The sequence below is a fragment of the Petaurus breviceps genome, unplaced genomic scaffold, assembly GCF_028583685.1.
Source record: "Petaurus breviceps papuanus isolate PSGF00001 unplaced genomic scaffold, PetGlider_PUasm1.0 171, whole genome shotgun sequence".
NCBI lineage: Eukaryota > Metazoa > Chordata > Mammalia > Diprotodontia > Petauridae > Petaurus > Petaurus breviceps.
This window is the reverse complement of record NW_027185754.1, coordinates 1,302,850-1,316,930: the sequence shown is the minus strand read 5'-3', so window position 1 is coordinate 1,316,930 and position 14,081 is coordinate 1,302,850. Positions and strand designations below refer to the sequence as shown.

Genomic DNA, 14,081 nt, shown 5'->3' with positions numbered 1-14,081 from the left:
AAAGATTTATATGAACTGATGAAAAGCGAAGTAAGAAGAACCAGGAAACATTGTACAAAGTAAAATATATTTTTTTTGCTATTTGGAGGGCAATAGGGGTTAAGTGACTTGCCCAAGGTCACAATTCAGTTTTTGTGTTAAGTGTCTGAGGCTGGATTTGAACTCAAGTCCTCCTGACTCCAGGACCAGTGCTCTATTCACTGAGTCACCTAGCCACCACGAGTAATAGCAATATTGCATGATGATCAACTGTGAATGACTTACTATTCTCAACAGCACAATGATCCAAGACAATTCCCAATGACTCATAATGAAAAATATTATCCACCTTCAGAGAAAGAACTGATGGAGTCTGAATGCAGATCAAACAATATTTTTTTAAGCTTTCATTTTTTTTGGTTTATTGGTCTTTGTTTTCTTTCACAACATGCTAATATAGAAATATGCTTTGCACAAATGCACAATGTATAATCTATATTAAATTGCTTGCATTCTCAAGAAGGAAGAGGGGAGGGAAAGAGGGAGAGAATTTGGAACTAAAAATTTAAAAAAATTGTCAAAAATTGTTTCTTACATGTTTTGGGAAATTGGAAAAAATAAAATATTTAATAAAAAAAAACCTAAGCCATTGTGCAACCTGCAGGTATGCTTATATATGGAGTAGGGTCCCTTTTCCATTTGAGTTTGACACCACTTATCTAGAGCAGTGTTTCTCAAATGAGTTAATTATACAAGATAATAAATCCAAATTCTTTACTGAGATAGAGCTCTATCTCATTCAGCATGGAAGTAGAGAAATGAACAGAAGAGACAGGTGGGTTCTGTACTGTGAGAAGGGAGATGGATAAAAAGGAATTGGGAATTAAAAAAATTTATAGATATTAGAGTGAAAGCAAGTTTTACAGATCTGCAAACAGTGGCCATGAAGAGGAAATAAGAATATAAATATTTAGCTGGAAAGGCTATCTAGTCTCACCTCCAAGTCCCTATTTTAAAGATGAAAAAACTGAAGCCCAGGAAAGTCGATTCGAACCCAAGTCTTATGACTTCATAGTCAGCACCATCTTCACAGTATCATTCTGCCTATCCCTGACCATATTTTGGTCCAAGAACTAATGACTGGTGAAGAAACAACAATAAAGAAGATACTCCCCCTTTCCTAAGGGTAGATTCAGGAACTATCATTGCTGCTCACTTTACTAGAGGGTGAACATCTTTTGAAATCTTTGCCTCAATCACCCACTCCAAGTCTTATAATGCAAAGCACTGATTGTGTCCTCTACTAATCTACTTTCTCCCCTGACTAGGCGTGGTGTGCTCCACCTTCATGAGAGCGATGGAATCCATGACATTGGCATGCCCCAGTGGCAGCTCTCTCTGTGCCTGATGGTGGTTGTCATTATCCTCTTTTTCAGCTTGTGGAAAGGAGTGAAGACATCAGGAAAGGTAATTTCTCCTGCTTAGCACCAGGAAATCTCTAGTGTTGGAAGAAGCTTTTGACATTATCTAGTCCACTGTATACTGTGTTTCTTGCTCAGGCAACAGTGGCTTATCTTATTCCAAAGAGTTTTGCAAAATGGAATGAATGACTCCACACCCCACTCACAATTCTCAATCTCTGGAATAAACTTCCAGGAGTGGCAGCATGAATACAAATGGTAAGACAGCAACTGTTGCTAATTACCCTAAGAAGGACACTTGTTTCTCTCCTGCTCTGAGGATGCTCATGGGAAGATCCTGCATCTCTGTAATGGTATTTAGGCGCTATTGTTATACTATGGTGATTGAAATGTATGCTTCAGAAGGGGAGGGAGCAAGAAAACCAGGAACCCGGGTGGCCAGGTAGCACAGCGAGTAACAGCACCAGCTCAAGTGTCAGGATGACCTGGGGATTGAATCCAGGCTTAGACACTTAGCACCCACCCAGAAATACCTGGCTGTGTAACCTTGAGCAAGTTACTTAACCCCGATTGCTTAAAAAAAAAAAAAAAAAAAGGAAAACCAGGAACCACCTTTTTGACAAATCAAAATAGCTCTAGGGCAAGGGTGGGGAACCTGCAGCCTTGAGACCACATGTGGCCCTCTAGGTCCTCAAATGTGGCCCTTGACTGAATCCAAACCTCACAGAACAATTCCCCTTAACAAAAGAATTTGTTCTGTAAAACCTAGACTCAGTGAAAAGGCCACCACACCCAAGGACCTAGAAGACCATATGTGGTCTACAGGCCACAGGTTCCCCACCCTTGTTCTAGGGTATTGCCTGGGTGGCTTGGTATTTGTCTTCTACTGTTTTGTGTCTCCTTGTGGAAGATGTTTTGCACTGGGTTATGCCACAAAGTTTCTTGCATCTTAAGTATATTATATGCCAATTGGATGTGTCACAGAATGCCACAAAGTTATGGGTAGCTATATCCTAGATGCCACATTCTCAACCTTTCCTTATTCATATGATAATAATGATATTGCTAGTATTTTCCAAATGAGGGTATTGATAATGGAGGTTAAGTTACTTGATCAGAATGACACAACCAGTAAATATATGAAGTGGAACTTGGGCTCAAGTCCTCCTGACTCCAGGTCCTTAGACATATTTGTGTCACAGGTTGCAGGACCCTGATAGTCAGTAGAAATGGAATCCTGTCTAAGACAACTTCAAAAGCCTCACAATAGAAAATGCAATCCACATCCAAATAAAGAACTTTGGAGTCTGAATGCAGATAGAAGTAGACTATTTGCTCTCCTTTTCTTTTGTTGTATTGTTGTGTTTTTTCTTTCTCATGGTTTTTCCCATTAGTTCTAATTCTTCTATACACATGACTAATGTGAAAATATATTTAATCTGAATCATAAGTAAAACCTATATCAGATTATATGGCATGTTAGGGAGAGGGGAGGGGAAGGGAGAAAATTCGAAACTCAAAATCTTATGGAAATGAATGTTGAAAACTAAAAATAAATAAATTAAATTAAAAAAAGAAATTAAAGGCAGCTGTGTAAATGGAGCAGTGGATAGAGTGCTAGACCTGGAGTAATGCAGATCTGAGTTTAAATGCAGCCTCAAACATTTGCTAGTTGTGTGACCTGGTTAAGTCACTTAACCTTTGTTTGACTCCGTTTCCTAACTATATAAAATGGGGATAATGTTGTGAAGATCTAATGTGATATTTGTAAAGTGCTTAGCACAGTGCCTAGCACATAGTAGGTACTAGATAAATGCTAAGTATTTTTATTGATGTGATGATGATGATGGTGATGATGGTAATGGTGATGACAATGATGTTGATAATGGTGCTGCTGCAGAGAAGTTCCTAGTACCAATAAAATAGATGTAGTATAGAAAAAAAAGAAAAGAAATCTGCACGTAGAACACAAAAATATGGTATGTCACCATTTCTCCAAATTCTCATGCTTGATGACAATTTAACCTTATTAGGAAAGAATAGACTAGGAGCTTGTGCAGAAGAGACTCATAGGTGTCTGGTTCTCATCTTGGAAGATTGCTACATGCCCTTCCTGAGCTAGGCTAGAGTGGAATGAGCTTCCCAATGGTGAGTTTCCATCACTGGAGATCTTAAAAGAAGTCTGAATATCTATTTGTTGGGAATGTTTTTGCAAGGTGCATGATTTGGGGTAGGGGTTGGATAACATGATCTCTGAGGTTCCTTCTGAGACTAAGTTTCTGTAATTCAATGATTCTTGCTCACACTAAGTTTACATCATTTATTCATTTATAAAAGTGTGTAGGTTGAGGGTGAAAGAACAGAAAAGGATGTTATTTGTCAGCAGGAATACAGAGGGGGAGTCTGAAAAGAGGAATGATCTCAAAACATTGCTTACAATGGTTTTTGTTTGTTATTGGGTTTTTGTTTGTTTGTTTGTTTGTTTTGGTCACAAATAGACTTACCCTACTATTAAGAAAGGAATTCTGGGGTCAGGCCTAGGGAAAAGAGTTGCACAATATTTCTATTCAAATAGTATTTTCCACTAAAGAATCTTTAATCCTGCTGAATTTTTTTTTCTCAGGTGGACATTGGGAAATGATCTCTTAGCTGTTTCCTTATGAAAGCAATGAAGTTATATTAATGATTATGCCCATCACCAACAGAATTCCTGAGAAGCATGAATATAATTCTCCCTTTAAAATAACCTCAGGGGGCAGCCAGGTAGCACAGCCAGTAAGAGCACCGGCTCCAATGTCGGGATGACCTGGGGATCGAATCCCAGGCTCAGACACTTAGCACCCACCCAGAAATAACTGGCCGTGTAACCTTGAGCAAGTTACTTAACCCCGATTGCTTAAAAAATAAACAAAATGACCTCAGATCTCCAAAGAGAGACCCCACAAGAGTGCTTTCTGACACCATTAGACAAAGGGGTCAGAGTAGATTCAGAAAGGTGCTTCATTGTGCCAGTAGCACTAGCTACTTAGCACTTGTGCTAAGTCATGAGGATTCCAGCATTAGTAGCTTGGCAATTTGCCCTGTCTGTTCCAGTTATGCTATTCAGAAGAGGCATACTGATGACACCACATGGGTAATCTCCACCAGCTGACAGGGCAGGGGTCCCAGCCTAGCCTAAAGGTAATGAGAGAAGGGTTTTGTACAACTGGGGACACCACAACTTTCCACTGCCCCAGTCTATAATTATCATTGCAAGCTATCACATGAAAAAAATGGGTATTTTGTTCATTTATTCTGGAGAGGTATCCTGAGTGGAATACAGTACTTGCATTAGCAGATCGCCCTGGCCTCAATGCCAAGGTTCAGAAATGTATTGCAAGTGCTTATACTTCTAACTTTGGCAGGGACACAAGATTTGGGAATATTCTTTAAGCCCAGAATTGTTTAGAGAATGGTATGTCTTCACTCACCTAGGACCCTGATTGTGGCTTGAATAAGCAAGAGCAAAAGCAGAGAGGGAATATTAGGTAAACATTTATTTATTTGCACTTAACAGTAATTTTTTTCCAATTATATGCAAAATAGTTTTCAATATTCATTCTTGTAAGATTTTAAGTTCCAGTTTTTCTCCTTCTCTCCCTTCCCTCTCCCCTCTCCAAGACGGCATGCAATCTGATATAGATTATACATGCACAATCATGTTAAACACACTTCTACTTTAGTCATGTTGTGAGAGAAGAATCACAACAGAAGGGGAAAACCACAAGAAAGAATAAGCAATAAACAACCAAAAAAGGTAAAACAGTATGCTTTGATCTGCTTTCAGACTCCAAAGTTCTTTCTCTCAGTTTTCCATCATGATTGCATTTTCCATCACAAGTCTTTTGGAAATGCCATGGATTATTGTATTGCTGAGAAAAGCTAAATCTATCACAGTCAATCATCACACAATGTTATTGTTACTGTCTACAATGTTCTGGTCCTGCTCACTTCACTCATTATCAGTTCATGTAAATCTTACCAGGTTTTTCTGAAATCTGCCTGTTCATAATTTCTTATAGAACAATAGTATTCTGTTACATTCATATATCACAGCTCATTCAGCCATTCCTCAATTGATGGGCATTCCCACAATTTTCAATTCTTTGCCACCATAGAAAGAGCTGCTATAAATATTTTTGTACATGTGGGTCCTTTTCCCTTTTGTATGATCTCTTTGGGATACAGACCTAGTAGTGGTGTTGCTGAGCCAAAGGTATGCATAGTTTTACACCCCTGTGGGCATAGTTTCAAATTGCTCTCAAGAATAGTTGGATCAGTTCACAACTCCACAACTCCCATAATACATTAGTGTTCCAATTTTCCCAGATCTTCTCCAACATTTATCATTTCCCTTTCTTGTTATTTTAGGCAATCTTGTAGGTATGAGGTGGTATTTCAGGGTTGTTTTAATTTGCATTTCTCTAATCAATAGTGATTTAGAGTTTTCACATGGCAATAGATAGCTTTGATTTCTTTATCTGAAAACTGCTTGTTCTTATCCTTTGACCATTTATCAATTGAGGAATGAATTGTATTCTTATAAATTTGACTCAGTTTTTCTATGTATTTTAGAAATGAGGCCTTTATCGTAAATATTGGCTGTAGAAATTATTTCCCAGTTTTTTGCTTTCTTTCTGATCTTGGTTGCATTGGTTTTGTTTGTAGAAAACGTTTTAAAATTTAATGTAAACAGAATTATCCATTTTGCATTTTATAATGTTCTTTATCCCTTGTTTGGTTATAAATTTTTCCCTTCTCCATAAATCTGCCAGGTAATCTATTTCCTGCTCTTCTAATTTCCTTATGGTATCATCCTTTATGTCTAAATCATGTACCCATTTTGACCTTATCTTGGTATAGAGTGCAAGATGTTGGTCTATGCCTAGTTTCTGCCATACTAGTTTCTAGTTTTCCCAGCATTTTTTGTCAAATAGTGAGTCCTTATCCCAGAAACTAGAATCTTTGGATCTATAAAACAGTAGATTTCCATAGTCACTGACTGCTGTGTCTTGTGTTCTTAACCTGTTCCGCTAACCATCACTCTATTTCCTAGCCAGCACCACATAGTTTTGATTATTGCTGCTTAACATTAAAATTTTAGTTCTGGTTCAGCTAGGCCACTTTCCTTTGCCTTTTTTTTTCCATTAATTCCCTTGATATTCTTGACCTTTTGTTTTTCCAAATGAACTTTGTTATTACTTTTTTTTAATTCTATCAAATAATTTTTTTTAGTAGTATGATTGGTATGATTGGTATTGAATCAGTAAATAAGTTTAGACAGAATTGTCATTTTTATTATGTTGGCTCAGCCTAATCATGAGCAATTGGTATTTTTCCAATTATTTGACTTGATTTGTGTGAGAATTGTTTTGTAATTGTGTTTATATAGGTCCTGGGTTTGTCTTGGCAGGTAGACTCCCCCAAATTTTATATTGTCTACAGTTATTTTAAATCAAATTTCTCTTTCTATCTTTTGTTGCTGGGATTTGTTGGAAATATTGTAGATATATTAGTGATTTATTTAGGTTTGTTTTATATCCCACAACTTTGCTAAAGTTAATTGTTTCAAGTAGTTTTTTGATTGATTCTCTAGGGTTGTCTAAGTATATTATCACATCATCTGCAAAGAGAGATAGCTTTGTTTGTTCATTGCCTATTCTAATTGCTTCAATTTCTTTTTCTTATTGCTAAAGCTAACTCTTCCAGTGCAATATTGAACAATAGTGGTGATAATGGGCATCCTTGTTTCACCCTTGATCTTTTTGGGAATGATTCTAGCTTATCCTCATTATAAATAATGCTTGCAGATGGTTTTAGATAGATACTGCCTATCATTTTAAGGGAAACTCCATTTATTCCTATACTCTTTTTAATACGCATGGGTATTGTATTTTGTCTAAAGATTTTTCTGCATCTATTAAGACAATTATATGATTTGTGTTCTTTTTGTTACTGATCTGGTCAATTATGCCAATAATTTTCCTAATATTGCATTCCTTGTATAAATCCCACATGGTCATAGTGTATTATCCTAATGATAAATTGCCGTGATTTATTTGCTAATATTTTATGTAAAAAATTTTGTGTCAATAAATGCTATAGAAATTGGTCTATAATTTTCTCATTCTATTTTGGCTGATTGGTTCATTGACGGCTTGTTCAATTTCTTTTTCTAAATTTCCATTTCTGAAGCCCTGCTAAGTTATCTTAAACTGGAAAATTGTTCCACTCTATCTTTTTCTGGGTTCTTTCACTCCAGAATCTGTTAAAAGGCTTGATTTAACTTTGTTTCTGAAAGAAACTGGGGAAATCTCAGGCAATTTCCTGGCTTTTCTCTTCCATCTTGTTTCCACTCCCAAAATTGCAAGTGCTATGCCCAAAGGAATATAAATTTTGATTGCTGAAACTTCACAAGATATCTGGAGGTTTATAGGCTCAGTAAATAGTTAGAGGCAAAAATGAACTATTTCAGGTTGCAGATATATTCTTTTCTGTCCCATTCAATTTTCTCCAGTGGTCTAATATATTTAATTTTTCTATAATTCTATTCACTTCCTTAATTTCTTTCTTGTTTATTTGGTGGTTAGATTTATCTGGTTCTGATAGGGGAAAGCTGAGGTCCCCCACTAGTATAGTTTTGCTGTCTATTTTCTCCTGTAACTCACTTAACTTCTGCTTTTACAATTTGGATGCTATGTCACACTGCACATATATGTTTGTATTGATATTACTTCATTGTCTATGGTATCTTTTAGCAAGCTGTAGTTTCCTTATTTATCTCTTTTAACTATATCCATTTTTTACTTTTCTTTGAGATCAGGATCCTACCCCTGCTTTAAATTTTATTTTAGCTGAAGCATAAGATATTCTATTCTAGACTTTTACCTTTGCTCTCTGAGTATCTCTCTTCTTAAATGTGTTTCTTGTAAATGACATATTGTAGGATTCTGTTTTTTAATCCTCTTTGTTCTCTGCTTCCTTTTTATGGGAGAGTTCATACCATTCACATCCACAGTTATGATTGCTACCTATGTATTTCCCTCCATACTATCCCCCCCATTTATACTTTTCTTTCTTCTTTCACCTTTTCCTTTTCACTAATATTTTGCTTCTGACCTCCACCTCTCTCAATCTACCCTCCCTTCTATTAGACCCCTTTTTCTTTTCTTTCCTCTCCTAATTCTGCCCTTTCTCCTATCAACCCCTCCTTCCCTTTTCTTTTCCCTTTCCCTCCCTCTTCCCTAAAAAATAAAACAAATTTCCATATCCAGCTGAGTATGTATGTTATCTAGGAATAAGGTTCAAACAATCCTCACCACTCCCTTCTTCCCTCTACTGTAATAGATCCTTTGCACCTCTTCATGTGATGTGATTTACCCTATTCTGCCTCCTTATTTACTTTTCTCCCAAGACAATCTTTTTTTTTACCCCTTGAATTTTTTATATCATTACATCAGAGTCAAATTATACCCACACCCTCTGTTTATGTATACTCCTTCTAACTGCCTTAATCAAAGATAGAGTTCTCAAGAGTTACAGGTATCATCTTCCTGTGTAAGGATGTAAACAGTTTAATCTTATTGAAAAATGTTCAATTTTTCTTTCCTGTTTACCTTTTTATGCTTCTCTTGAGTCTTATATTTGAAGATAAAATTTTCATTTAGCTCTGGTCTTTCCATCAGGAAAATGTGGAAGTCCCCTATTTCGTTGAATGCCTATCTTTTCCCCTGAAAGATTATGCTCAGTTTTTCTGGGTAGTAAATTCTTGGTTGTAATTCAAGCTCCTTTGCCTTCTTGATTATCATATTCCAAATTATCTGATCCTTTAATGTAGACGTTGCTAAATCCTAACAGTGGCTCCTTGATATTTGATTTTTAAAATTCTTTTTGATCTCTGCCATGAGGATTTTTTGGATTTGAGACCAATTCATATTCCCCTTTGAAGTTGCACATGACATTGTTGTCCTATTCTCAGTTTGTGTTTTAATCTTCCCTGTCACCACAGTAGATTTCTATGGTCAGAGCTCCTTTTGCTTTTTGCTCATTTAAAAAAATTGAACTCTGCTCCTGTAGCACAGGGGGCATTGTCCCAAGCTTATGCTGGGTGCCAGTGACCTGCTCACTGGCTTTTTGCCTGGTTCCTCAGGTGCTTGTTGCTTGCCCATTGTACTAGGAGGTCCAAGCTAGTTGCACCTATTGTGCCAGGGTACTGGGGCAAGCGATTTGCCTTTTGTACTGGGGCTGGAGGCATCACAGCTGGCTTGCTGTGCCACTATCTTGCTGAACTAGGGCCTCAGGGCCTTGGTTGCTGATCTGCTCTCAGTTTAAGAGTTGGATTGCCTGGACAGCATCGGCACTGGACTGTGCTCCCCTTTTACCCAAGTGAGACAGACCATTTCTGAAGTCCTTATAAGTTATCTTAAACTGGACAATTTTTTCACTCCATCTTTTTCTGGGTTCTTTTACTCCAGAATATGTTTAGAAGCTTGGTTTAACAATGTTTCTGAGAGAAACTTTGGAGAACTCAGGCAATCTCCTGACTTTACTCTACCATCTCGGCTCAATCCCCAAAACTGCAAGTGCTATGCCCGAAGGAATATCAGTTTTGATTGCTCAAACCTTACAAGGTGTCTGGAGGTTTATAGGCTCAGTAAATATTTAGAGGCAAAAACAGATGATTTCAGGATGCAGGAAGAGCTTGGCATGGAAACCATCTGTCTCACCTCAGACTCGTTTGCCCTTTGTTAGCATCCATTTCATCAAGACCTAGGATCTACTGGACATTTTTCGAGGAGAATAAATCTCAGGACAAAGGCTAGCCTGAGAGGGGGCCCTGTAAAGAAGAAGACAAATATAGAAGCAGTGAATGGGAGCTGCTTCAGAAACCTTTCAGGGCTTTTTCATCAGTGGGCAACCAGGCCAAACACCTCTGGTATAATCAGAGTTCATGGTGTACTAATGGCCCTTGGAAATCAAAGTTTGCTGATATAGAGTGGTTGTAATTTCCTAGGCACTACAGTAACAAAGTAAGTTAATGTCCAGTTGTGCCTATCCGACAATCTCAGTCACTACTTTGGGAAAAGAAGACAATCAGACCTCACACATTCATTCAAATTGTTTGGCATTAAAATTCCCCATAATCTGGTTGAAATTTGGCTTATTTTTCCTCTTAAATAGCCTGCTTGATATTCCCCTTACAAGAGATACCATCTCCATCTTCTGTCTTTGTCTGTTTGCGCAGGCCATTCCATTATTCTTGTAATGTTTTTCTACCTCTCTGTCTCCTGGACCTCCTAGTACCCTTCAAGACCCAGCCTTTAAGAGGCCTTTCCTGATTCATTCAGATGTTAGCATCACACTGTCGCTATCTGTAAGATCACCTACTTGGGGTGGCTAGGTGGCACAGTGAATAGAGCACTGGCCCTGGAGTCAGGAGGGCCTGAGTTCAATTCCAACCTCAGACGCTCGACACACTTACTAGCTGTGTGACCCTGGGCAAGTCACTTAACCCCAATTGCCTTGCCTTCCTCCCTCCAAAAAAGAAAAAGACAAAAAAAAATTAAACATATAAGATCACCTACTGAATCCTGGGCCATCACTAGTTGTCTTGACTCATGTCTTGCCATTAGACTCTGATGACTCTGGAGGACAGAGTGAGGCTGATGACTTTGCACTTCAATCCAATTCACTTGCAAGTCAAGACATCACCCTCATGATATCATTGGTTCTTTTCAAGAAGGAAGGGCAAATAACTACAACACTTTCTATTGATTTTATTTCTCTCTTGTCTACACTGTGAACAAATTGTATCCTACCATGACCTACTTTAAGAGGAAATAAATTGTTTTAGTACAAAGACTCTTTCAATTTTGTACCTCCAGAGCCTTTCACAGTTCTTGGAAAATAGGAGGTGCTAAATAAATATTTATGGAAAGTTTGTATAATAAAACCATTAAACATGAAATTTTGTCACTTTATTTTTTAAATTAAATTTTATGTTTAGTTTACATCATTAATTTCCTTAAGATTTTGAGTTACAATTTCCCCGCATCTTTCCCCTACCTACCACCCCAAAACAGCGATCCCACTGTATACCCCTTCCCCCAATCTGCTCTCTCCTATATCCTCCTCCATCCCCCTCTGACTTTCCAGTAGGGCAAGATAGATCTCTATACCCCAGTGCCTATATATCTCATTTCCCAGTTGCATGTAAATATATATATATATTTTTAAACATTTGATTTTAAAACTTTGATTTCTAGATTCTTTCCCTTCCTCCCTCATCACCCACCCTTACTGGAAAGATAAGCAATTCAATATAGGTTGTACATGTGTAGCTATGCAAAACATTTCCATAGTGGATATATTGTGAAAAAACTGACTACATTTCCCTCCATCCTATCCCACCCCGACTTGTTTTATTCACTACTTTTACCCTGTCCCTTTTCAAAAGTGTGTGCTTCCAACTTCTCTTTCCCCCAACCTGCCCTCCCCTCCATCATCCCCCCTCTCATCCCCTTCCCTCCTATTCTCCTGTAGGATGAGATACCCTATTTAGTGTATATGTCATTACCTCCCTAAGCCAAATTCAGTGAGAGTAAGTTTGACCCATTTCTTTTTGTCTTCCTGTTCTCCCCCTCTGTTGTAACAGTTTTCCCATACCTCTTCTATATGGGATAATTTAGCCCATTCTGTCTCTCCTCATCTCCTCTCATTATATTCCTCTCTCACCTCTCAATTTCACCATTTAAGTATCATTCTTTCCTATTCAACTAGTCCTGTGCCCTCTGTCTATGTATACCTGTACACATATATAAACACACTCACATATGTATTCATACATCCATATACCCTCCTATATATACATATGTATGTATGGGTGTGTGTGTGTGTGTGTGTGTGTGTGTGTGTGTATACACACACATTTCTATTCCTTTAAACTATTCTCATACTGAGAAAACTTTCATAAGTTACAATTATCATTTTTCCATGTAGGAATGTAAATATTTCAATGTTGATAGGTTCCTTATGATTTCTTTTCCCTGTTTGCCTTCTCATGCTTCTCTTGCTTCTTGTATTTGAATGTTAAATTTTCTAATCAGCTCTGGTTTTTTTCATCAAGAATGATTGAAAGTCCTCTATTTCATTGAGTGACCATATTTTCCCCTGAAACATTATGCTCAGTTTTGCTGGGCAGATGATTCTTGGTTTTAATCCCATCTCCTTTGACCTCCAGAATATTATATTCCAATCCCTTCAATCCCTCAATGTAGAAGCTGCCAGATTCTGTGTTATCCTGATTGTGTTTCCACAATATTAAAATTGTTCCTTCTTGGCTCCTTGTAATATTTTCTCCTTGATCTGGGAACTCCAGAACCTGGCTATAATATTCCTAGGAGTTTTCTTTTCTTTTTGGGATCTTTTTCAGGAGGTAATTGGCAGATTCTTTCAACCTCTATTTTGCCCTCTGGTTCTAAAACACCAGGGCAGTTTTCCTTGAGAATTTCTTGAAGGATGATTTTCTAGGTTCTTTTTTTGATCATGGCTTTCAGGTAGTCCAATAATTTTTAAATTATCTCTCCTGGATCTATTTTCCAGGTCAGTGGTTTTTTCAATGAGATATTTCACATTGCCTTCATTTTTTCATTTGTTTGGATCTGTTTTATACTATCTTGTTTTCTCATAAAGTTATTACCTTATAATTGCTCCAATCTAATTCTGAAGGAATGATTCTCTTCAGTAAGCTTTTGAGATTCTTTTTCCATCTGTCAAATTTGACTCTTTGAGGCATTCTTCTCCTCATTGGCTTTTTATGCCTCTTTTGCCATTTGAGTTAGTCTATTTTTTAAGGTGTTATTTTCTTCAGTCAAGTTGTTGACTCTCCTTTCATGATTTTCTTGCATCTTTCTCATTTCTCTTCCCAATTTTTCCTCCATTTCTCTTATTTGGTTTTCAAAACCCTTCTTAAGCTCCTCTATGGCCTGTAATCAGCTCATATTTTTCTTGGAAGCTTTTGATGCAGGAGTTCTGACTTCGCTGTCTTCTTCCTGCTCTGTGCTTTGGTCCTTCCCCCCTCCCCAAAAAAAAAGGAATTCAAAGTCAGATTGCTGTGCTTGCTTTGTTTCTTTTGCTTGCTCATGCTGCCACTAAATTATTTTACTTTTGACCTTTTTTACACAGTAGAACTCCACTTCCAGAGAGGAGAGCTTTGTTCCAAATTGCTGGGGGTTTTGCAGCTGCCAGAGGTATTAGTGGGATGCCTTCTCTGAAGCCTCCACCTGCTCTGGCACTTGGTCACACACCCCAGGATCTCCACCCTAGACAGAAATCCAGATCCAAGCATATCAAAGCAAGAGAAATCACCCCTCAGACTGGTTGCTTGGTCCCCCTACAATCTACAGGCCAGGAAATCTGAAGCAGTCATGTGGCTGTGGCCGCCGTGCCTCAGCCACTTCTCCCTCTGGTGACAGAGGTTGGAATGCACTCCTGGGGTCCCTGATCCCACAAAGTGTACACTGACCTCTTATTTGTCTTTGGTATTTATGGGCTGATAATCCTGGAAACCACCACAGTTGCTGGTGTTCCACTTTCCGGGAATCCCTCCAGCCACGGCTGGTCGGGGCGGCATGGGGCTAAAAC

The 14,081-nt window shown here is 38.0% G+C and overlaps 1 protein-coding gene across 1 annotated transcript in view; it reads left to right on the top strand.

Annotated features, from left to right (window-relative positions):
* The window catches only part of SLC6A2 (solute carrier family 6 member 2), a 68,139-nt gene that overhangs the window by 30,105 nt on the left and 23,953 nt on the right, over window positions 1-14,081 (top strand). The window contains exon 4 of the mRNA XM_069082806.1: window positions 1,308-1,446. Coding sequence (XP_068938907.1) covers window positions 1,308-1,446 — 139 coding nt within the window. The remainder of the gene's footprint in view (window positions 1-1,307; window positions 1,447-14,081) is intronic.